This window comes from Sorex fumeus, unplaced genomic scaffold, assembly GCF_029834395.1.
Source record: "Sorex fumeus unplaced genomic scaffold, SorFum_2.1 ptg000028l, whole genome shotgun sequence".
Taxonomy (NCBI): domain Eukaryota; kingdom Metazoa; phylum Chordata; class Mammalia; order Eulipotyphla; family Soricidae; genus Sorex; species Sorex fumeus.
Genome location: NW_026606085.1, coordinates 6,780,259 through 6,806,296, shown reverse-complemented (window position 1 = coordinate 6,806,296; position 26,038 = coordinate 6,780,259). Strand labels below are relative to the sequence as shown.

At 41.8% G+C, this 26,038-nt stretch overlaps 1 protein-coding gene across 1 annotated transcript; it reads left to right on the top strand.

The window, feature by feature from the left end:
* The first annotated feature begins 1,098 nt into the window (after positions 1-1,098).
* Positions 1,099-26,038, top strand: CHORDC1 (cysteine and histidine rich domain containing 1). The gene is made up of 11 exons (XM_056114918.1): positions 1,099-1,295; positions 5,019-5,068; positions 8,321-8,377; positions 11,205-11,362; positions 13,603-13,706; positions 14,863-14,921; positions 18,825-18,895; positions 20,468-20,573; positions 23,513-23,632; positions 24,198-24,260; positions 24,609-26,038. Exons 1-11 carry the CDS (start codon positions 1,232-1,234, stop codon positions 24,750-24,752), a joined length of 996 nt encoding a protein of 331 aa, XP_055970893.1. The 5' UTR covers positions 1,099-1,231; the 3' UTR covers positions 24,753-26,038.

Genomic DNA, 26,038 nt, shown 5'->3' with positions numbered 1-26,038 from the left:
CACACCTAGATTTGCTCAGTGCAGGGCTCATGCCCAACTGTGCTGGTGGTAGAATCATGATGTGATGCTGAGGCTAGAACCCAATCAGTCACATGCAAATACATTTCACCTGCTTTCTTGAATTTTATTATTTGTTCATTATGGGGGTGGGATGGAGGTTTGGGCCACTGTTGGTGGTGCTCAGGGTTTTCTCCTGGCGGTTGTCAAGTATTCCTGGGACTGCAAGTCAAATGCCCTACCAGCTGTACTAGCGCTCCGGCCCCATGTATTTTTTTTAAGATTGTGTGCAAATTGCCTTTATATTTATTAGTTTCACATAAGCGTATTAATATGGATGTTTATTAATTTTTCTTTTCTTCCTCATCTGCGGCATCATCTACTGCAGGTCTAGCAGTTATCAACACCTTCCTTGTGAGTCTGTTCTGTGAGTGTGTGGCAGGCATCCACCCAGGGTCTTAGAACAAGGGACTATCATAGTTTTGGGGGGCTCCAATACTTGCAACGTAGTGCTGCTCAGTGCTGGGGGCACTTGGTCACTTGTGCCTTGCCAGGAATGCTCAGGGGCTACATCACGACCCATATGTGACCCTGGGAACTAAACTCAGGTTTCCACATGCCACGCATGGACACCAATTCTTTGAGATATATGGTCTGCGCTTCTGTTGTATTTCTTAAGGATTTAAAAAAAAAATTTTTTTTAGATCACCCCTCCCACTGCCCCCTCCTTGAACAGGCCCCTGCCCACGGCCCCGCTCAAGTTCAGGCCCCGCCCACTGCCTCCCCTCCCCGGGCTCACAGGCCATTCCGCCCACTGCCCGCCCGCCGCCTCGTGCGCAGGCCCCGCCCACTGCCCCCTCTCGCGTTCAAGCCCCGCCCACTGCTCCCCTCCAGGAGCCCCCCGCCCCCAACTCGGGTTCTCGGGCCACTCCGCCAGCCGCCCCCCCACCCCCCACCCCGCCTCGCGGCTAGTCCGCAGCCCCGCCCGCCGCGCCCCTGGCTCGCAAGCCAGTTCGCCCGCGGCCGCCCCGGTTAGCAGGCCAGTCGGCACGACGTTGTCCGGCCGCTGCAGTTGCTCCTGTGCGCCTGCGCCGCCGGAACCTTCGCGAAGGTTCCCGAAGCGGCGGCGGCCGTTTCCGGAAGCCTTCGGCGCGGAGGGCGCCCGAGGAGCTGCTGCCGCCGCCGCCGCCGTCCCGCAGTTCCGGTGCCTGCGCCCGCCCGTTACGGCAGAAACATGGCCCTGCTGTGCTACAACCGCGGCTGCGGCCAACGCTTCGACCCCGAGGCCAACTCGGACGGTGAGGGAGGCTGGCGCCCGCGCCCGCCCCGGGCCGGGAGCGCCAAGGCCGCCGGGGCCCGCCGCGCCGCCTCAGCGGGTCCCGGCGCCCATCGGCGCGCGGCCCCTGCTCGGCCGCCTCAGCCCGCTCGGGCTCCGGTCCGCGCGCGGCCCCCGCTCCGCCGCCTCCGCCCCGGCGCCGCCGCAGCCATCCCGGGCGGCTGGGGGACCGCGCGTGAGCGGGACGGAGTGCGCGGTGCCTGGGTGACGGGGGGTTGTTGATGAGTGAGTGGGGCGGGTGGTGTGCTTGGTGTCGGGGGTGCGTGTGTGTGTGGGGGGTGGGGGGCTGTTGTCTGAGTGGGGCGGCCGGGCGAGTGTGACCTGTGGTGGTGGGCTGCGGTGTGGTGCGTGTCTGCGGGGGGCGCGGTGTGGTGTGTGCCTGGGGGCTGTTTGATGAAAGTGGGTCGGGCGAGTAGGAGAGGTGGACGTGGTGGTTGTGTGGTTTGTGTGAGCGCGACTGGCGTGGGGGTGTGTGTACGGGAGACGGGGCAGCGTTCTCTTTCGGTATTTTGGTACCCTCGTGTTTTGATGCGTATGTATGTTGTGGCTTCCTGTTGTTTGAGTCCCTTTATAAGTGTCCGTTCTGTCTCTTGTGGCCTTTGTTGGCTATGTCTTTTATTTGATATAGTGGCTTTCTGTTTTTTTTTTTTTAATTCTTCATTTATTAGGGGCCGAGAGATAGTACACCGGGTAGAGCCCTTGGCCTTGAACATGGCCAGTCCAGGTTCAGCCCCCTGTGCCTTGTATCTTCCCCTGAGTCCTGAGCACAGCACAGCCAGGTATGGCCCCAAAACCAAAACCAAAAAAAAAAATTTTTTTTTTTCCATTTATTAGGCACCATTTGGTGACTCCAGAGCACTTGTATGTAGAGTGGCTGATTCTGTATGAGTGCTTGCCCAATCAGGCTGGATGGTCAGTGCTCGCTAGGCCTGAGCAGGCCGCTCCTCAGACCCTGTGCTGCTGGGGCCACTGCAGCAGCAGTACTTAGGATCTCTAGGGTCTCGTTAAACATTCATTTTTGCTCAGGGGCCTTCAGGCTATACCTGACTGTGCTAAGGGGTGAGTGCAATGCTGGAGACTGACCTAGGCCTTCTATACACAACCCTGACTGCTGTCTCCCCAACCCCTTTGTGTAATCTCCAGGCGGCTAGGAAAATCCCGAGGCGCGCTCTCACTGCCTGCGCTCAGTGGTCTGGGGCCTGGGGCCGCTGCTCCACCTGGGCCAACCAATGCCATGGGCAGATGAAAGGGGAAAATGAGGGGCAGACTGGTTGGCGATCAGTTCCCTACGCGCCTGTGCCAGTCTCACTAAGCTCCCCGTTCTAGTCTCCTGTCTCTCCCACTCGTCCCTCCCTCCGCTCATCTCTCCGGGCTCAGACTTGCTGCCTTGGTCTCTGATCTCTCCCCTCTTCCTGCATTGGAGGTAACACAGTCAACATATGAAAGCTCAAGTGGTCAACGGCAAAATACCACTTCCAGTGTTTCTTCTCTCCTTAGTCCAATAGCTTAATTAACATCTTAATTCTACTTCTTAATATTATTTTGTATGGACACAGTAAGGGATACCTTAAGTTTGTAGGGTGGCTCTCCTGGGGACAGCTCACTATAGATCTCAGACAACAGTGCTCAGGGCAGATTAATCTTTCTAAACTCTAGCAGGGTCCTAATCTAGTTGTTACTTTTTGGAACATGACAGAATTTGTCCATGACCATGCTCTTAACTTTTAATTATTATGGTACTTTGGCCAGGCCTATTTCAATGCCTGGATAGCTCACAGCTTGTCCTATGTCCATCCAGTCCCTCATTGGGACCCTGCTTTTGGGGTGCTAGGAAGTAAGGGCAACTGAGGCTTAAGTTGAGAGAACAGATGCTCAGGAGTAAATATTATTTGGAGCTAATTATATCCCAGGTTACAAAAGCATAGCATTAACTGTCTTCTTGTGTTCATACAAAAAGGACATTGCTCTGAATTAACTATGCAAAGGATTTAAAAAGAAGAGAAAAGCAATATTTACAAGTTAACAATCAGATTAGGAGATATAGAGTCAGATTAGGAGATGAAGGTGACTGATTCATTGAGGAAGCAGAGCACAAAGAGGTTACAAATAAACACAGGAATGGGAGCACCCTGATGGGAGTAACCCATTAAATCTAAGCTCCCTGTGGCAAGACAGAAAGTGCAAACCAGTGTTATCCTACATCCCTTGATCAGTGTTTTGTGAATTTTTTTTAAGTTCAATTATCTTTTCCTTACCACAGTTACAAATTTGGCCATGATTTGATTTCAATCATACGATGTTCCAATACCCACCCCTTCACTAGTGTACATTTCCTACCACCAATGTCCCCAGCTTCTTTTTATATGCCCCGGATATTTTTTTTCACAGTTCTCCTTCCATTTCCGTATCTTAATCTTTTAGTGCTTGTTGCCCTTGTTTACTTTCTTTATAAAGTCACATATCATTCTTAGTGTCTGTTTTATAAAACAATTTTCTCTCCTTCCAGTTCAGTCATATTTAGGTTTCTGTCTTCAAGCTTGCTGGTTTTTAAGTCTGTTTTCATAGTTTGTGTTGTACTCTTGGTCGCAGTGTTTCTTAAAGTGGGTGATGTCCTCTCCTTGGGGGCACTGGGATGATTGTGGGGATTGGGGAAATAGTGTAGCAGAAAATGTCCTCCAATTGCATTCTTAAGGTAGATACACAGGGGAACAGTATTTTTATTCGCAGTGGGGAGAGGGAGGGTTATCCAGAGTACTTTCTCTGTTGCCTTTCTTATTAGGCTCTCTGCCCATGTGGGTCACCTCAGCTCCTCAACTTTGGAATGTAGTTTGAATAGAAACCTGTCATTGCAGTCACTGCCTAACCCTAGAATACCTTCTCACATCCCAGCCCTGCCAGCTATTCAGTTTTGGTTATACAGATGCTTGGAGCTCCCTGGTCTCCTAATGCAATTTGTCTAGGGTCTCAGAGAGAGGTACATCAGCTTCACCTCTCCCTTGTGCTATAGGATTTGCTCCTCTAGGCCCCTTTCTGAATTGTTTATCTTGTCAAGAGCCAAATAATATTGTATTATCTTGGTGTGACAGTCATGGCCACGGTCCTCCCGTTGTTCATCGATTTGCTCGAGCGGGCCCAGTAACGTCTCCATCGTGAGACTTGTTGTTACTGTGTTTGGCATATCGAATACGTCACGAGGAGCTTGCCAGGCTCTGCCGTGCGTGCGAGATACTCTCGGTAGCTTGCCGGGCTCTCCGAGAGGGGTGGAGGAATTGAACTCGGGTCAGCCATGTTGGCTGCGTGCAAGGCAGACGCCCTACCGCTGTGCTATCGCTCCAGCCCTTGGTGTGACAATCTGATCTATTCAGTACGGTATTGCATAGGTACTTGTATTGAATTCTTAAGAAGTATTAACTACATTTGGAGAAAACATTCAATGTTAATACCTGAAGGAAAGCATAATTTTTTAAAAAAATTGTTGGGGGGCATAATACCCGGCGGTTCACAGAAGTTACTCCTGGCTCTGCACTCAGGAATTACTTCTGGTCGTGCTGAGGGGACCATATGGGATGCTGGGAATTGAACCCGGGTCGGCCGTGTGTGAGGCAAACGCCCTACCCACTGTGCTATTGCTCCAGCCCCCAGAAAACATAATTTTTATTATAAGACTTTTTCTTTTTTTAACCAGATGCTTGCACATACCACCCTGGTGTTCCAGTATTTCATGATGCACTAAAGGTAAGAACTTGTCTTATTTCTGTTTTTTCTTACCCATATAGTAAACTTAGAGGTGTAATACTGTCTTTGTCTTCTCATTTTTCTCATCAGCTTGTGTCTGTCCAGTTTTGTGTGGGGCCACACCTGCAGGTGCTCAGTGATTACTCCTGATTCTGCACTCAGGGAGACAGGGTGGCAGGGATAGAACTCTGGTTGAATGCTAGCAAGGCAAGCATCCTAGTCACTGTGCTATCTCTCTAGGCCCTTTCTTTCTTAATGACTACTTTTGGTGTTATTTATTTAGTCTTGGCGGCCATACCTGGCAGTGCTCAAGGCCTACTCTTGGCTCTTTGCTCAGGCTCTTTGCTCACGGCAGGCCTCAGGGAACTGTATGTGATGCTGATAATTGAACCTGGGGTAGTCACATGCAAGGCAAGTGCCTTACCCATGTACTATCACTCCAGCCCCCTATTTCTTGTGTTTTAAGTGGGCAGACTCCTCAGTAGGCAAAGACAGTAGCACTGTAGCACTGTCCTCCCTTTGTTTATCGATTTGCTTAAGCAGGCACCAGTAATGTCTCCATTGTGAGACTTGTTACTGTTTTTGACATATTGAGTACTCCCTGGGTAGCCTGCCAGGCTCTGCCATGCGGGCGGGATACTCTTGGTAGCTTGCTGGATTCTCTGAGAGGGATGGAGGAATCGAACCCAGGCCGGCCGTGTGCAGGGCAAACGCCCTACCCGTTGTGCTATTGCTCAGCCCAGGCAAAGATAGTAGTCACAAAACGATGTAATTTCTGTTTCTGCCCTAATTGTTTATATTCCTCATTTTTTTACTTGCCCATTGGTGGGGAAATTAAAATCAGTTGTATTGGATATTTTTGGGGGAAGGGACAACACATCCCATTGTTTCTCCTCAGGGGTTACTCCTGCTTTATGCTCAGGGATCACTCCTGACTTTTCTCAGGGAACCATATAGGATGCCTGGTATTGAACCTGGGTTGGCCGAGTGCAAAGCAAGTATCCTACCCACTGTTGATCGCTCTGGTCCCTTAATCTCTCATCCTGTATAAAAGAAGTTCCCTATTTTAGGAAAAACTGTCATAGACACCCACAGTGCCAATTTCAACCATACTTAAGCTTAAAGTAAGCTCTCAACAAAAAAAGAAACACTGGCAGTTTTATGCCTGTATTTTTTTTTTCATATTTGGCACATTAGAACATTGGGGTGGGTGTGTGTGTGTGTGTGTGTGTGTGTGTGTGTGTGTGTGTGTGTGTGTCTTTGGTAGGTTCTTTCATCTTTCACAGTTTTTCATGACAATACATTCTTCACTGTCTTAAAGTATTGCATTTTCCTGGAGTGCCATTCTAACTCTTCTCTGTTTACCAATTTCAGTAACCCTCCCTTGTGATTATTTTCCTCTTACCTTCTAGCCATAGGAATACCTCTCAGCCTTGGCCTTCCAGTTTCTCTAATTGCAGTTGATAAATTCCTATCCTTAGACATCACCTCTACACCAAAGGCTTCTGCAGCGTATCCCCATTTATAGCTCATTGGCAATAACAAACTAGCTTCTAAAGAAAACTATTCCAAAATTAGTTTGCCTTTCAACTCTGCTACCATGAGTTATGTTTTTCCACCATGGTGCTTAACTCCTTGTGACTGTTTTTTTTTTAAGGCAGTTTTATTAATTTTTTTTTCAGATAGTGCTAGTGATCAAACCCAGGAACTCACACATGCAAGGCAAGCACTCCCAGTACTGAGCCATAGCCCCAATGCCACAGTCATTCTTTACTATTTGTTAGTGGCCCAGTTAAGTAATCTTAATAGTTTTAAAGTTTAATGGTTTTAAAATCTTCCTTTTAACCATTCCTGCTGTTTGGAGTTTGGGGCCATACCCAAAGGTATTCATGGCTTGTTCCTAGCTCTGCACTCTTAGGAGGATCATACGTTAGAGGGGTCATAAGTTATGCCAGAGATCAAAAATGTCTTCCTGCTATGTAGCATATCCTATCCTGTAAACATTGATCAAACACTTAAACTTTGTATTAGACTTTTTAACCCAGTATGATTTCAGATAAAATATGTAAATTAACTAGTTGCCAGTTTCCTAGATTACCAGTTAAAAATTCAACACTTCTGTAACCAAAACGACATGCTAATATACAAATTAGGAGTATATTTAGAGAAAAGGACAGTTCTGAAGACCATTGATAACCTTCTATCCATATGCCTAAGTTTTTTCCTTCTCTTTCTCATCTTACAGCCAGAAATTCAGATTGACAGCCCCCCCCCCCCCCCCGTATTCTTTTTTGTTTTTTTGTTTTTTCTTTTTGCTTTTTGGGTCACACCCGGCGGTGCTCAGGGGTTACTCCTGGCTTTACACTCAGGAATCACTCCTGGCTCCTGGCGGTGCTCAGGGGACCATATGGGCCGAGGTCGGCCGTGTGCAAGACAAACGCCCTACCCACTGTGCTATTGCTCCAGCCCTCAGATTGACTTTTGGTAACAGCTAATCTGAGCCATAAGGGAGTTCATCATGTATAAATGAGACAGAATTGCTTTTTCTCATAGAGGATATATTTGCCAATGACTTCATTATTTATGCAAAGTAAACTCTATATTAGGTTGTAGTTATTAAGAGTAAAGTATGGTTATTGTTGAGAAACAAGTTACAGTGATTTTATTCAGAAATTAAATTAATATTAACATCTCTACTAGACTTTTTGTCTGTTTTGGGGTCATACCTAGTGATGCTCAGGGTTACTCTTGGTTCTCTGTTCAGCAATTACTCCTGGTAGTGCTCTGCGGGCCATATGAGATGCCAGGGATTGAGCCTGTATTGGCTGCATGTAGGTATCTGTTATACTGTTGCTCTGGCTTCTGCTAGACTGCTCAGACCCTTCACAATATAATGCTTTTAAAAATTGCAAGTTGAGAGGCCAAAGATTTAATGCCTTGCATGTGGCCAAACTGTGGTTTGATCCGTGGCCTCCTGTAGGTTTCCCCAAGAGGAGTGATAACTGAGCACAGCTGCTTATGGCCCACTCTCAATACCCCCGTCCCCCACCAAATAAATAGAAATTGCAAGTGTTTCTTGTGTGTGGCTCCCAAAATGGAAAAAAAAAATCAAGTGCTTTTCTTGAAATCTACATATTTTGTACACAGATGTAAAGATTAGATAAATACAAGCTGCTTCCTTGTTTAAGGAGATCTGTGGAGTGTTCAGATGTTGTGGTTCTTATCAGTTTTCTTTTGTTTCTTGTTTCACAGGGTTGGTCTTGCTGTAAACGAAGAACAACGGATTTTTCTGATTTTTTAAGTATTGTAGTAAGTATTGCCTTTTTTTCTCTAGATCTTCTCTTGAGATGTATTATGGGCACCTCAGATTTGAGGGGTTTAGTTTGGATATCAGCTAGTCTTCATTAACTTGTAGATTATACTTTTTAAAATGGGGTTCAGGGACCTAAGAGATTGTACTGAGGGTAAGGTACTTGCCTTGCATGCAATCAACATGGTTTTGATCTCTGGAACTCCATATGGACCTTCAGGTCTCTCCAGGAGAGATCTGAGTATTGAGCTGGGACTAAGACCTAGGCACCTCTGGGTGTGGCTCAAAACCCAAAACTAGGAGGGGTGTGGGTGGGGTCTTGCCTCTCTGCTTTCTATAACTTTTAAAATACAGAATTTATTTGTTTCAGAGATTAAATTTGGGAGATATTAACTCCCAAGTTTACCCATTTGTCAGTTCAGGCTTGATCAGGAATATGTGGAAGCAGAAAGTAGGGAAACAAACTAACAGCGTTTTTATTGAAGTATTGTGGTGGTGGTGCATTGTTAGTTTTTGCAACTTTAAGAAAACAAAGGTTATTAAGTAAATCACATGTCATTGTTCTTTTGTACATTTTAAAATGTATAAGTCAGTGAGATTTGGAAGTAGTTACCCTTTTTTGAATGTTTACCATGTGCCAGATGTGCGAAATATTGTTTTTATATAAAGTCCTTTCAAAAAAATAAATCACATGCCGTTACCTTCACTGTACTGAAGTTTTAAAAGATTAATTGGTTAATTAGGGACCTGAGAACACAAAGGTCTGTAGCGTGTATGTGTTATACATGAGCTCCAGTGTTGTGTCTGGCACAACATGTACCTTTTGACCCCCACCCTCTCCATCTCTAATACCTTCATGTCAGAGCCCTGGTGCCCCTGTCACCAAACAGCTAGACTGGGTATCATCAGGAGTGGTCCTTGGAAAGAAAAAAAAGAAAAAAAATTGTAATAAGCAAACATAATTTGTCCAAGGTTGTAGATAGTCGGAGAACTAGAGCTCAAATTGATGACATATTTTGTTTTTGTGTTTTGGGCCACATGCACGGGTGCTCAGGCAGCACTCCTGGTGGCCTCGGGAGACAATATGGGGAGCTAGGGATTGAAAACCCCAGGTTGGGTGCATGCAAGGCAAACACCCTACTTGATGTACTACTGCTTCAACCCTGATGACAGTTTTTGACCCAAAAAAACTCTCAGGCCTCTCCCCCTCAAATCCTCAGTCAACCTTATTGGTAGGTTCAGTGTGAAGATGCCATGCTTGTAATGTGAGGGGTTGCTCAAACCACCCCAGCAGTGCTTGTGGCCCTCTGAAACTACATTCAACAATACTCAGTCTGGGTGGTGTTAGGGATAGAAGCAGAGTCAAGTCACATGCAAAGCATGCACCTTCATGCTGTACACAAGTTCTGGCTCTTTGAGCAAAAGATCTAGATCTATAACTTAAGAGAATTTATTTGATGACTGGGAGTTCACAAAATATGTGGGGGATGCTGCGTGACATGTGTATTTAGTGGCTAAGAGCTGCTTCCTGTCCTCCCAGTCCTCCCTGGCAGAGAGACAGAGAGACGGGGGATCACAGCCTGGTGGTGAAAATGGCCCATTTAATGCAGAGCCGCTGGTATACTTATAGAACATCTGAAGGGGGTTGAGGTATAGGACCTAGTTGTGATTGATCATTTATAAAGCTAAAGCATTTGGCAAAAGCAATTCTCATGGGGAGATTAACTCAAGGAGACACTCTTCCAGGGACATCTACATTGCTTTTGTCTTTCCTTCTAGTTGTATATGTTAAACAATTAAGTTTATTTCTTATCAGTACTTGTTTAATATACTTGTTTGGATTAACAAAGTAAGAGATAAAGATCCCAAAATTTAGTACTCTGGGCTCTGATAACAAGCAAAGCTTTTAGCATAAATCCCAGACCAAGTTTCCTCAGGCCAGTTCAGCTTGTCCTTCCCCATGAGGGGTCCTGTCTCTTAAGTTGTAACAGATTGCATCAAAACCTTGCATTTATGCTTTCTAGACTGTCCCATTTCAATGCCAGGGTAGCTTTACCACTCTCCCCGGCTCCATCCCAGTCCCACGGCGGGAACTTTTGGGGTGTTAGGAACTACAGTGACTGAAGCCTGAGTCAGGTAATTATGGCCAATGCCCAGGAGTAGGTATATTTCAGAATCAGTCAACTCCCAAATATTAGAAGCATAGCATTAACGGTCTTTCTGTGTTTAACCAAAGAACATTGCTCTATAGTAAAATATAAAAAGATTATAGTGGAAATAGAAAAGCAGGTACAAATACAGAGCCCTTCAAATACAAAGCACTACAAATACAAAGTCCAGAATTTCCAGAAAGTTTTGGCTTATAAGTAATCAAGACTAACTTGGAAAACTGAGACAATGAGAGGTAAAACATAGAAGAAAGGTTAAAGATAAACTTGAACTGAATTCGGGATGCTAGCAAGAGCGCGGTAAGTTTCTCTGGGACGAGGAAAATGGGCAACTTACAGATAAAGCCTAAAACACTTAGGGTTAATATCCAACAATGAGTTCTCCACAATTTGTTTCGGTTAGTTTATGTTACTTTGTTTCATGGAATAAGTTTAGTAGACATTTTTGAAGCATAATTCAAAGACATGCATTATTTATTATATGAGAACTCGTATACAAATACAGCAAATTCAGAGTCTTGTTTCTATTTTCTTAAATGAGTTTAATAGAAGTGGACAAAACATACTGAGAAAATAGGATTGCTCAATAGAGATTTGTACCTCAGTATATGTGAATTAAATGATAGGCTATCTCACAATGCATGTGTTTTACCCACAGGGCTGTACCAAAGGTAGGCATAACAGTGAGAAGCCACCAGAGCCAGTCAAACCTGAAGTGAAGACTACGGAGAAGAAAGAACTGTCTGAATTAAAACCCAAATTTCAGGAGCACATCATTCAAGCTCCTAAGCCAGTAGAAGCAATAAAAAGGCCTAGGTACACTTTTAATAGTTACTCACTCTTAAGGAATAGCATTTGCGTCTATTTCATACATGGTTTTGCATGATACCAGTGTTAGCAACTGAGGATACCTGTTATTGAGCCATTTGTTTTTCCTTCTGTATGCCTTTTCATTTTTTTTCAGATGCCTGAAAATTGTTAGTCTCTTTTTACTAATGAAGTTTTGCTTTTTGTTTCGTTTTTTGGGTCTCACACACTGGTGCTCAGGGCTGACACTTGGCTCTGCACTCAGGGATCACTCCTGGTGCTCAGGGGACCCTGTGAGGTGTTGGGCACCACACCGTAGTTAGCCACATTGCAAGGCAAGAGCCCATCTGTTCTTCCTCTCTGGCCCGTTGATTGATAAAATTTTAATGTATTTGATTTAGATGGCACATTTGTTAAAGTGTTTGTTAATTACCTATTGCTTGTATTATAGTAGAATCACATAGCTACTTAGTAATCACCTTCCTGATTAGACTTTTACTTCATTTTCCACATGCATGCTGGGCACTTCTGTTATACCAGGTCTTCTTTCTATTGGCCTTGAGTACTAAACTGTTTTATAATCAAAATACTGGACTTGAATATTCATCAGATGGTTTAGGGACCTTCAAAGGACCCATGTTATTTCATGGTTTTCCTGGGGGTTTTTTTTTGGTTTGATTTGTTTTTAACTGGGCTGGAGCAATAGCACAGCGGTAGGGCGTTTTCCTTGTATGCAGCCAACATGGCCGACTTGAGTTCGATTCCTCCGCCCCTCTCGGAGAGCCCGGCAAGCTACCGAGAGTATCTCGCTCGCATGGCAGAGCCTGGCAAGCTACCCGTGATGTATTTGATATGCCAAACACAGTAACAACAAAGTCTCCAGTGGAGACGTTACTGGGCCCGCTCGAGCAAATTGATGAACAACGGGAGGACAGTGACAGGTTTGATTTGTTTTTAACTAATCTTAAATTTATGGTTTATTAAATAATGGTGAAGGAGATCAAGATAAGAGCCTAAGAGATTTTTTTTGAGTTTGTCTCCTTTAAAGAATACATTTAAAATGATTTTTGTCCCAATTCTACCTTGTTTTATAATCAGGAGACTTTATCAAATGCCTTGGTAACGGATTTGCCATTTTATAACAAAAGCCAGAAAAAAATTATAAAACTGGTATTAGAATCTGATATACTTGATAGTATGAGTTAATGTTTTCTTTAAGTAATCTTTAATTATTTTCTTCATAATATTGATTTTATTTATGAACATGAGGGAAGGTCTGGAGACATAACTAGCATCAGAAGAAAACTTGCTTGCTTAAGTTTGTAAGGTCCAGGCTTCCCTCAACACCAGGAAAATAAAATTAAGAAAGTGAAGGAAGTCAAGTATGTTACCCTAAAATGAGGTGGCACTGTGGAGTTGTGAAGACTTGTTTTTATTTTGGTCTTAAACAGATGATGCAGTCATTATGAAATAGCAGGGGCTGTCATTATTCCTCCTTTTTGGGGGATTGGGGGTATCACACCTGGCAATGCTCAGAGGTTACTCCTGACTTCGCACTCAGGAAATACTCCTGGAATTGCTCAGGGAACCATATGGGATGTCAGGGATCAAAGCTGGGTTGGCTACATGGAAGTCAAACACCATACCCGTTAAACTATTGCTCTGGTCCCTCTTCCTACTCTTTTAAGAGAGTCTTTTAAGTTTATAGGTATATATACAAAATCTTGTAGCAAATATTTTCTTAGTAATTATTTATTGCCTATTTATGATAAACTCGGTTTTCTTTGACCATCCAATGTAATAGTTGTATGTGGGGCAGAGAGTATAGCAGATAAGGTGTTTGCCTTTCATGTGGCTGACCTGGGTTTGATCTCCTGCATCCAATGTGGACCCCCAGCACTGCCTAAACTAAATACTCAGAATTGCTGGGTATGGCCCATAACCCCTCCACCACACACACCCACACTGTTGTACGTGGTTCCATTAAATTGCAATTGCACTTCATGAATGAAGATTTCTAGAGTTATTGTTAATACTGATGATTTCATAGTTTACTGTGTTGATAATAGATAATTTGATATTTAGCACCTTAAAAACCTTAATGTTGCTCTATTAAAACAGTTCCCTGGAAATACTTTCTAATAGGAAAAACTTGGCTTTTCATAAATCAACTCTTAATTATAATACGTTTGATTTGATGAATTATTTTGGTATATCATTGCTGGTTTTAAAATTTCAAAATTCTCCAGCCCAGATGAACCAATGACAAATCTGGAATTTAAAATATCTGCCTCCTTAAAGCAAGCACTTGACAAACTTAAGCTGTCGTCAGGGAATGAAGACGAGAAGAAAGGTAAGGTATTTTATATTTTATAATATATCTGTTCAATTAACCTATCATTGATAAGGGAGAGAACAGGCCAGAGAGATAGTATAGCGGTACGACACTTGCCTTGCATATGACTGACCTTGGTTTGATCCCCAGTATCATTCTGGTCTGCCAGTCCCCACCAGAAGTGATTCCTGATTGCAGAGCCAGGAGTAAACCATGAACAGTGTAGGTTATTTCTGGAGCGATAGCAACTACCCCAAAACCCAAAAAAATCCAAAAGCAGATTTTGAAGAGAGAGGAGGATAGTTGGATAGTTTACTAATAAAAATACGAAAAACACATTTCAGTATAAAACTTTTTTTAGTAGCACAGAATGAAAAAATGGTCATTGTGTTCTGATTAGAAAGAACAAAACTAATGAAAGTCCTTTTAGTCTGATTAATTCCTTGTTAAAAGTTCGGTTTCTTTGATTATATTTTATTGTTTGTAATATAATATGTATTCAGTATTCTCTGAACTAAGCCTGACACTATGAAAGGATAGCACTCTTTTGAGATTTCTTCTGTATATGGTTAAGATGGTGGATAAGGAATAGAATTAGAGGGGCTGGAGAAATAGTACAGGGGGTAGAGTGTTTGCCTTACATGTGGCCAATGCGGATTAGATCCATGGCACCTTATGTGGTCCTGCAAACCCACTAGGAATGACCCTGAGTGCAGTGGCAGGAGTAATCCTTTAGCCTTAGCCCAACCAGGTGTGAACACCCTGTTGCCCAAAACCAAGAAAAAACTCCAATAGCATAAAACAAAGTAATATGTCATTTTGCGATATAATTGTACATATGTTTTAGAATATCACAGTAGTTAACTTACTAATGTTTAAAATGTATTGCCTGAAAGTTCTCTTGGAAAACACAATAACTTAAAATTAGAGTTTTCCTGTTTGTTTGATTTGGGTATTTATGTTAATTAGTTAAAGTTGTTTTATGGAAAAGATGAAAATCTGCATCCAGGTGAAGAGCTACTTCCAGTGGTGGTTGAGGGGATTGCAGGGCTAGACAGAGATTGTATTTCAGTCATCTCCACCAGCATAAAATGATTACTTTTTTAAAAAGGCACTACAGTAAAATGTTCTAAGCCAATGTTTTAAGTTGATTTTTTTGTTGTTACTATTTCAGAAGAAGACAGTGATGAAATTAAGGTTGGGACCTCGTGTAAAAATTCAGGGTGTTCAAAGGTATGCATTTTGTAAAATTTATGTTGTGTCGTGGAAGCAATGTTTTATTTTTTTATTATAATGCTGTGATTTACCAGGTTTTTCATAATACAGTTGTTTTAGCATTAAATGTTCCAACACCAATCCTGCCACCAGTCCCCCTTCTGGTGTGACCTTCCCTCCCCCAATTTCCCACCCACCACCCCAGCCTGCCATTGGCAGGCACAAAGTTACTTCATATTGCTTGTTACAACACAAAGGCAGATAGAATTATCAAAACTTGGATCAGTAAAAGTCAGTTTGTGATAATTGTATCTCACATTGATGTAAAGTCTTCATGTGAGAATCTGCTTTGCTGCTGGTCAGTGCTAGTTGAGCCCTCTCCATTATTGTTTAGGCTCATTGAGCTTGGTGGTCTTCTATGAATTTCCTGTTATATTTGTTGTGCTCCTGTTGGACTGACAGTACTACAAAATTTAAAGGTTTTGCATCATTGCTGTCCAGGAACTATATACTTGGATCAGTTTGGTTCATTTGTGGAGCTGGGCCACTTCTGTGTTGGATAATCAGGTGTGGATATCAGGTGTGGCTGCAGACCTCTGTGCCTTCAGACCGAAATGAGAATCTGCCTGTCCCTGTTCTGAGAAGGCCCCAGAATTCTCAGCCTAGACCAGTTTACCTGGGAAGATTCAGCAGATATGCTCTTACGGAGATGTGGCACACGCCATTTCTCTGCTGCCAAGATGGCAGGTGTTCACAAGTTTCTAATTTGGAAAAAAGGAGTTCAATTTACTGATGCACTTCAGCAAAAGTTTGGTTGTCTGTTGTCTGCCAAGTAGTTTGTCATTGACCGTACTGTGAACTTTGATAAAAGAATATCTTTGGGGTGCATATATCTGATAGAAACAAGAGAACATTTAAATCTCAGCATTTACAGAAAACAGACTGTGCTAGGCGTTGTTTTAAAGCAGAACACCTGATCTTCTGTTGCTTATAATCTAGTTTGGGGAGAAGAACAGCATATTGTCGGTCAAAACATGATTTGGGGGCAGGAGCAATACTATGATAGGAAGGGCTGTGCGTGGCTGACGAGGGTTCGTTCCCCAGCATTCCATATGGTTCCTTTAGTACCACCAGGAGTAATTCCTGAGTGCAGAGCCAGGAGTAGCCCTGAGCATCGCTGGGTGTGACCCAAAAAGCCAAAAAAAAGTATGATTTTTGGTTAGATAAAGCAGATAGGGAGACACAGTGATTCAAGCTGATGAGATGAAAATGAATCAGGTGAATTATGTCTAACTTGGAGTTGATGTGGACTTACATGTGTAAGTTTGAGAAAGGTTTGTATGGCTTGGTACATGGAATGAAAGCAAGAGCAAGACTAAATTTTGGAGCTACTCACAGCCATTATCTGATTCAAGTAGTGTATTTTTTTATTATTTGACACAAATAATTTTTTTAATTGAATCATTGTGAATTACAAAGTTACAAAGATGTTTATGATTGAGTTTCAGGTGTATATTGTTTCAACGCCAGTCCTTTGACCAGTGCCTACTACCCTCCACCTGTACCCCTAGTTTCCCTCACCCCCAGCCTGCCTCTGGCCTCTGTGGCAGGCACTTTTTCCTGCTCCCCCTTTGTCCTAGTGTTCCCTTCCATTCCTTATCCCCTTCACCCCTGCCCCAATGCCAGGCTTCCTACTGAAGACCACTTTTCCTACTCTTTTCACCTGTTCACCTGTTCCTTACTTTACACATTTATTTTGCTTATGATTTCTCTCTTCTAACTTTCTCATGCTTCCTGTCATGAAAAGTTTTTGAGCATAGAATTTTGTATCTTTTAAACTGTATTGTGTCTTGTACTTGGTACATGGCAAATACATGTAGAATGAATGCTATTTAGAAGTCTTGGCAGGAGGTTCGGATGAACTGAAAGAAAAGGGGGCTTGTGATTTAAGCATCGAGGTGATTGATGACACCATTAAAAAAGGAGATTGGAGGAAAGTGGGATGTAGTTTTGCCTAATGTTGCACTTATGTTCTCCTTTTTTTTCAAATAGAAACTGTAACTTATAGCTACTATTAATTCTTTCTCATGCACATAAGTCCAACACCACACCCATCACCAGTGTTCCCATCTCCCACACCTAAGGACCCAAGATACCTCCCTCCCATCTCTCCCCTTCCCCCCACTCCATCTCAGTTGTGGATCAGTTTCCCAAGGAGCCACCGTGTGAAATGTTGTCATTTATTTATTTTTTGGTGTTTAATTGGATCTCTGCAACACATACACATTTACAAAAGTTGTTCATGGTTGAGTTTCTGTCAGACAATGTTCCAACACCATCCGTTCAGCAAACTTTTCTGAAAAGTTAGGGAATCTTTGGGAATCTTTTCATCTAGAAGTGCTTTTGAATATCTAAGCCTGCTGGACTTGACATTGTATAAGGTATGACGTAGAAATATTTAGCGGACTTTAAGAGATGCAGCCCCCTTTTTTTTAATGTAGGAGTATTGCTATTTATTCAGCCATTGATTAGGCTGATTGAATTGGGCATGAACTCCAACTTACCTTTTTTTTTCTTTTTTATAATTTTTGTTCCAGCGGGCCCAGTAATGTCTCCATTGGAGACTTTGTTGTTACTGTGTTATAATTTTATTTATTGAATCACCATGAGGGCAGTTACAAAACTTTCGGGTTTGTACCTTCACCGGTGCCCATTCGCCACCACCATAAACCCCAGGATACCCCCATCCCACATACTCCCCCTACCTGTGGGGCAGATGATTTCCACATTACTCTCTCTCTCTACTTTGATTACATTCAATATTTCAACACCAGACCCACCATTATTATTTGGGATTTTACCCCAACAGTCAGATCTGCTGAAAACGCAACAGTAGACAATTTGTTTTCTATTGCTGGTTATGAATAACATATGATGTTGCTCGGCCACAGTAGTGGTCACACGATTTTGGATTTCTGAAATTTTAACAATTAAATCTGGAGGAATTGCTGTCAAAATCTGCTGGATTCCAAGATTTGTTCCTGAGTCTCTTGGATCATGGCTGCTAAGCAGCTTGATCAGGAGCCAGAGAGGCCATTCATCAGTGGCAACTCGGGATCTCGCTGGGGTGGGGAGGAAAGGGCCAGCTCCACTCCCATCCCGTGAGGCCCCACGCGTCTTATCACTGAGTGCCCAATTCAGACAATCCAATGACCTGGAAGATGGTGGCCACTGAGCCGCCGAGGGGGAGTAGGCGGAGGGACAGTATGCTTCCCCCCCGGCGTGGCCCGGCGACAGTAACGTACTGCAGGTACTGGATGCATTTTTGCCTAAAGCTGCTGGGTTCTGAGATTTGTTTCTGAGTCTCTTGGATCACGACCATTAAGCAACTTGATCAGGAGTGAGAGAGGCCGACTGGACTTGTCATCAAGTTGGGAGGAGGCCTAAGGAGGTTGTGTAGTAGTAGGATAGATTTAGAATCTCTTACATGCTTCGAGAATATCTTTGGGGAATACGTCACCTGTATTTAAAACTCAGAAAAAAGGAAACCTATGGAAATTTATTGTCTGTACTTGGAGATAGTTGTTTTAAAATCCAAATCAAAGACATTCTACCACTATCTTTATCTGTGTTGTTGGCATAAGGTTTCATGAATTTATCTGTCAATACTTCAACTGTAGCCATGATGAATATGCAGCTCATCTTACCTTTCCCAGGGAGAAGAAGTCATCCAGAAATTTAGGAATCCCAGAAATAAGCACATACAAAAAGGAATCCCTTTTCATTCCTTATTAGAATGTCTGGGGTGAACTGGATATGTTAGATAATATTATCTGAATATTTTTGTAGTTTACAGATGCTTAGTGACAATTATGTGTTAATGCTGAGATGTGTCACTTATTTTTTCTTTTTTTCGTTTAGACATATCAGGGCCTACAGAGTCTGGAAGAAGTCTGTGTGTATCACTCTGGAGTACCTATTTTTCATGAAGGGTAATTTATGCATGGCTCAGATGTTATGGTAGAGGTTAAAAAAGCCAATTCATATGTCTTTAGGGATTATTTACCACATTATTAGGTATTTTATTTTGGATGGCCACCTACAAGTATAAGCTTTGTCCTTTCGTTTGTTTTATTTTGGGGCCACACCTGGCAGTGATCAGGCATTACTCCTGGCTGTGCAGGAGACCATATGGGATGTTGGAGATTGAAACCTTTGTCGGCAATGTGCAAGGGCAAGTGCCCTACCCGCTGTACCTTCACTCTGGCCCCCAAGCCTTGTCTTTTTAAAATATATTTTGTGTGGTCCACATCCCATGATGCTTAGGACTTATTCCTGGTTCTGTGCTCAGGGCATCATTCCTAGTGGTACATGGCAGACTCTGTGGAGTTCCACAGATCCAATCTTGGTTGGCCGCATGCAAGCCAAAAGCCCCAAATTGTACTTTGTCTCTCCACACCAGTATGAAACTAAAAGATTATAGTTGAAGATTCTTGTAAGAGAGTACAGTGGGTTGGGCACTTGTTCTGCACACTGCTGAACCAGGTTTGATCCCTGGTACTCCACAGGGTCCCCTGAGCCCCACAGAAATGAGTTAAGTTTATAGGTAAGGCCATTTTTTTTGCCACATCAGATAGCTTTCCGGTTTAAAGATTAAACATCATATTTTTTCTTACAAAACTTATATACAATTTTGGTAGGGTTTGGGGGATAACCACACTTAGTGTTTCTTGAACACTACCCTGGGGTAATCTCACCTTGGTTTCCTGCCTGCTAAACATAGTAGTCTCTCCCTTGCATGGCAATGCCATCCTGGGAGCCACCCAGTGCATAGTCCTGACCATGTGTTACAGGAAATTGAACTGGAGTTTTCTACAGGCAAGGCACATATCCAGCCCTTTGAGCTATCTCCTGGCTGGAGTGTATTATTTAAAGTACTACCCTATGCATTGTAGGGTCTTGTCAGTGTTTGTCGTGTGGCACTGAGAGCCGCAGTGCAGCAACTAGGAAGTGACTTTCTCTTCCTGAACTTCATCAAGGAGCCTGTCCTCAACTGGACTGCCTCACTACCATGCTATCAGGAGGCAGCATCCTCCTGATACCAAATATCTCTTGTCATAGTCATCAGGACCGGCCTGAAGTTTTATGTACCAGAGGAGTCTTATATATCTTCCTCGTGGTAAATTTTTCTTCAGTAATAGTAGGTTTCTACTATTTTGGGACTCACCATTTCACATTTGTATAAATATTAATTTTTAGTTTGTGTATTCTTTCTTGCATTTCTGAAATATGAGAACTGTCATCTTTGTATTGCTGTGTTAACTTCATGGGAAAATGGGATTGTGAATAGTCATTGTAAAGCTGATTTGGCATTTTGTGATGATTTATGAATGTCTTGACATATGAGCTCCAGAATTTCCACATCAGATAGCTTTCTGGTTTAAAGATTAGACATTTATAAGGTACAAGAGCAGCAATCAATTATTTTTTAAAATCATAATGATCATACTATTTCTGAACTTGATCAATTTGAGACTTCTGAAATTTCCTATACTAATTTAAAGGATGAAATACTGGAGCTGTTGTAGAAGAAAAACTTCTGATTTTAATACATTCTTAGCCCAGGAGGGCTGTACAACAGGCAAACACGTGTGGACTAAAAAGGATGCTGTAAGTAGCCTTTTCTGAATTACTGAGACCAGAGTCATTTTTAAAAGATTGGAGATTGTGTTCTCATTGAATAAAAAAGAAAGGTTTTATTCTTATTCAGTTTTTAATGGGCTGTCAGACTGAAGACTGAATCTGTGGCTCTGGAGAAGCCATGTAAGCAAAGCAACCCATCACACAGGTTTGTGCGCATATGTGTTTTTTTTTGTGAAACATGTGAACCTGTCCAAATCTAAAGCATTCAATATAATTATGTGGCCTGTTCCATTTTTTTTTTGCTTTTACAAACAACTTTTCTACTGATTTGCTGATTATTAAACATTCAGACCTCGGATTTTTACTTAACTTTGCAACTTTCTTCAGCCTTTTACAGATCTACAGATATTAGTGAACAAAAGGAAGAATTGGAACTTGTAACAGTGGGGTGGTTTTGAGTGCTCTGCTTGCTACAGAGATAGTAATCAGCAAACATAAGCAATGACTAGTTTCCATTTTCCTGGACACCTTTTTAAAAAGACTTGTGGGTGGGAGCTGGATCGATAGCACAGCGGGCATGGCGTTTACCTGGGTTCAATCCCCAGCATCCCATATGGTCCCCTGAGCACTGCCAGGATTAATTTCTGAGTGCAGAGCCAGGAGTAACTCCTGTGCATCGCTGGGTGTGACCCAAAAAGCAAAAAATAAAAAAATAATAAAAAGACTTGTGACTGTGCCAGTGACTCCTCATGATCTCCTTAAATAGTTGGAAGGCAAGCAATTTGTTGCTAAGTAAATGTTTGTTTGTTAGCTATTGTTTGTGTGAATTTTTGATTTTTTTTTTTTTTTTTTTTGCCTTTTGGGTCACACCTGGTGATGAACTGCACAGGGGTTATTCATGGCTCATGCACTCGGGAATTACTCCTGGCAGTGCTCAGGAGCCCAATGGGATGCTGGGAATCGAACCTGGGTCGGCTGCGTGCAAGGCAAATGCCCTACCTGCTGTGCTATCTCACTCCAGTCCCTCCCCCCCCCCATTTTTTTTGTGAGGTGGGAACATCTTACGAAATGCTCAGGTATCACTCCTGACCATGCTTGGGGGACCCATATCGGGTGCCAGGGACCAAACCTGGGTTAGGTGTGTGCAAGGCAAGTACCTTAAGTATTATAATATTGCCCGGGCTCCCCATTCCTTATTTATTTATTGGTTTCATTTTTGTCTTGGGATCCCAGCTAGGTGTGCCCTGGTAGTGCTCTGTGGACCATCTGTAGTGGTGGGGATTTAACTAGAGTCAGCCATTTGCAAAGCAAGCACCTTTAACCCCTGTATTTTCTCTCTTGCCCCTGTAATCAGTTTTCTGTGCTCTATTAGCACTAGTAACCACAGTCTGTATTTTATATCTTGCAACTTAAAAAGTAATAGTAAAGTTTTACGTTTGAGTACTCTGTAAAATCTGCTTTTTTATTAAATTCGGTTGGGATTGAAACTGTATCCTAGTTACTTGTCAACCACCATACAACTACCAAGGAAAGATTCGTTAGTAAAGAGTGAAGTTTTCTTGTATTTTTTCCAATGTCCAAAGTTTGGAAAGTATAGTTTGAGAATTTAAAACATTTTATATGCAAAAGTTTACCGAGCATAATGCTTATGAAATGTTTTTGTTACTTTTCAGTACATGTAGTTATCAAGTGTTAAGTGTCAAAGCTGATGTCTAAGGGAAGAAAAATGTGAGTGATATGCATTAATTAATATAATTATATTAAAATGTATATGTATTTTACAACGGCAGTGTCTTAGTTTCCTGAAATTGTTATTAACTCCTTCATTTATTGAAGAAACATCAGCACTCATTTATTGAAAAAACATCTCTTCATTTAAAAGAAATATAAATAAGCCAGGGATTGTACTGAAGTGGTAGATAGAGCACATGCCTAGCATATATGAGGCCATTAGTTCCCTGTACCCTATGTCTAACACTGCTAGGTATGGCCGTGGTCTTCTCAGGAAAAAATAGTTACTGATACAGCAGTAGGTCACTGTTAAGTAAAAATATTTCCATCATAGTAATTAAAAGGCTAATCCCCACTTTTTACTTGCTTGGTATTAGGTGAGAAAATTTATTATTCATTAGCAGCAGATAATTTTAAGTAGTTATTTCCTCACAGTTTGATTTGCATAAGATATTCTATCATGAGATGAAGATAGGACCTGGTGGATTCTACAAAGCCAATATGTTTCTCACTTTAGTTTTTAAAGTTTGTTTTTATGGGGTTGGAGAGCTAGCTCAGTGGGCTGGAGCACATACTCTGCATGCAGGTATACCGGAAGGCTGATTTGCTCCCCGACATCTCGTGGAACCCTGAGCCACCACCAGGAGTTACTCCCTTGCACTAAGCAGGGAGTAGACCCCAAGCACTGCCAAAAATTTCGAAAATAGTATGTTTAAGTGTAGTAACTTACACTATTTTTTTAGTGTATATAAGGTAATAAGTAAAATAAAAGGAATAAACATGTTCTCAAAACATGAGACTTCATTTTTTATAGGAGTGCTCTCAGGCATCTGTCAGGTGGCTGGTGGGTGTGGTTGGAGGGCAGTTCCAGCAGCAAAGCAGACCAAGCTTCTCATTGCTAGGGCCCAGCAGTGCTTGGTGGCTCCAGGTGATACTTGTGCTGAGTGTGGGAAAAGGCATGTGGTGGGTAGGTGTTATTGAACTTAGTTCCTCGCACATGCAAGGTATGCACCCCTATCAGCTTGAGTTATCTTCTTAGCTTCAACTGTAAAAATTCTTGATTTATGTTACAGTTCATTGTCTAAATTTCTGTTCAAAATTTTAGAAGTTGTTTGCTCTTGAATTTTTTTTTTAAATTTAAACATTCAGTTTTGCATAGTCATTTATTCTTTGGTAAGTCTGATTTTTTTCTGTGGCATTTTGAAACTTTAAATAATAGTATGTGTATATTACAGGGGAAAAAAGTGGTTCCATGTAGACATGACTGGCATCAGACTGGAGGTGAAGTCACCATTTCAGTTTATGCTAAAAATTCGCTTCCAGAACTTAGTCAAGTAGAAGCAAATAGCACATTGGTAAGTACATTTAATGTCTTTGATGCCAAAGAGATAGTACAGCAGATAAGTGTTTTTCTTGTACATGGTGACCGAGGTTCAATATCTAGTAATATCCCTTAGGGGTTCCCCCAGTCCCACCAAGGGTGATCCTTTAGTGCAGTGCCAGGAGTAAGCTCTTAGCACTTAGCAGTGTGGCCCAGAAATCTCCCCTCCCCCAAGAATTTCATTACACATTACATTAATGTTTTATATAAGGTACTTTTCTTTGAGTTAATTTTTATATCCCTTTTAGTCTTCTAAAAAATAGTCTTTAAAAAATAGTCAAAAAATCTTTTTTTACAGAATTTCTTTTATATGAAAATATCTGCATGATAGAGTATCTGGAATACTAATGTAGCTTAAAGCTGTATTAGATAATGTAATACCCAGTCTGAAACTTGAAGTTAGTTTTTCTTGTAATTGTTTTCTTGTACAAAATGAAATAGCTAGAATTATTTTCTCAGTATGTCTGATGTGTATAATCATTGTTTTATGTTCACAACCTTCACTCTGAATTGATCAATGAATCTACTGTCTCTTACAGTTAAACGTGCACATTGTATTTGAAGGAGAGAAGGAATTTCATCAAAATGTGAAATTATGGGGTGTAAGTACTATGAAACCAACAGAGCCCTCTTCACCATTTAAAACCCTTTGTACAGAAAAGGCAGTGCTTCATTTAGTATTGATGCAAAGTAGGGTGTATGTAACTGACCATTATATCATACCAAAAAATTTAAAGCTAGATATGAAAATGACTGTATTAGTGGTTAAAGATTCAGTATAGCAGGTAAGGCGTTTTGCCTTCCATGCTGACCTGGGTTCTATCCCCTGCGCACCACATCATCCCTAAGTCCTGCCAGGAATTCTGAACCAGGAGTAAACCCTGAGCATGACAGGTGGGGCCCAAAACAAAACGGAACTACCCAGATTTACTTTTTTTTTTCTCCAACAGGTGATTGATGTAAAGCGAAGTTATGTAACTATGACTGCCACAAAAATCGAGATCACCATGAGAAAAGCTGAACCTATGCAGTGGGCAAGCCTCGAACTGCCTGCAGCCAAAATGCGGGAAAAACAAGAGGATAGAACAAAATAATTCCGCATTTTTTGCCTATTTCAGAATCCTTACTATATGGTGAAATGGTAGCTTGCTGCTGTACTCTATTTTTATTGTGGAATCTGGCATTTCAGGGTCAACACTAGGTTGTTAAAAACCAAAGTCTGTTTGTCTTTTTGAGCTTCCCACTCTTTTGCTTAAGATTGCATATTCATTTTTTTTCTCTCCAGTAGAAATACAATTTGTCCTATACTTGAAGAGGCTTAAAAATAGCTCATAGACAGTTACAGTATTTCTTAGTACATTAAGTAGAGAAATGTAAAGGAAAATTTGTTTATTTTGCATCTCTTCCCATTATCCCACAGTTAGTAAAGCAAGATGGAATGTAAAATTTTTAATTAGTATTAATATTAAATTAATAATTGCATTTCTGTAATACTTGAAAATATTTGAGTGGAGAGATGGAACTCTGGATGGTTACTCTTTTTCCTAGGAGAACTAATTCTGAGGTAGTGTAGTAAGTAGTTAAAGGGAATATAGGCATTAATAAATTAAAATTGGCTTTCAACTATGATTTTTTAAATTTTTTTGTTTGTGGCCTATGACTTTAAAAAATACATGTTCCTCCATGGTAGTGCACACACTTTGCAATTGTTAGATCCCTGTCCTATCCCCAGCAATTCCCTCCCCCACCCCCCAAAAAAAAACCCCTTCCAACTGTACAATTTAAGAGTATCGAAGTAAGGGTATAGCGATAGTAAATTGTTAGAATTTACCACTTTTGTGAGATTAAGCAATAATGGTTAGCAACATTTTTTCCTGATTTCCGTTTCTTTGGTGTTGGTGTTATGAGTATATTGTACCTGATTTATAACCTATACCTTTCTGAATTCTTTTGTTACACATCAAGAGGAATTGAGTGTGTGCCTGCCTGGGGGAAAAGCTAAAGTTTCAAATGTAAGAGTATGGGAGTAAATTAAAGTGTCAAAAAAACTAAATAATTCAGCTTTGCATTGTGGCAGCTGTGTTTTCCTTGTTGAATAATATAGCTTCATCCTTTGGAATTTTTTAAAAGGTGTTCATGAGACAGTGGACAATTCTAGGTGATGGTTTTTTGGTTATTGTGTACTTTATAAAAATATAGCTATCACAGAATTAGATTATTTATGCTCCTTGAGCCCATTGAAGGATAGGTTAATTTTTAAGTAATGCAGTAGAGTTGTCAAAGTAAACTAAAATTAATGTTATGAAACCGTAAACTCTGATAAACCATATATGTTTGGATATGAGTGATGCTTATGTAGATTAAAAGTATTATTTCCCAA

Coding starts and splice junctions, on each gene's coding strand:
- CHORDC1 (XM_056114918.1), top strand. CDS start 1,232: ATGGCCCTGCTGTGCTACAACCGCGGCTGCGGCCAACGCTTCGACCCC. Junction 1,296..5,018: donor CCCCGAGGCCAACTCGGACG/GTGAGGGAGGCT, acceptor TTTTTTAACCAG/ATGCTTGCACATACCACCCT. Junction 14,922..18,824: donor AAAATTCAGGGTGTTCAAAG/GTATGCATTTTG, acceptor TTTTTCGTTTAG/ACATATCAGGGCCTACAGAG.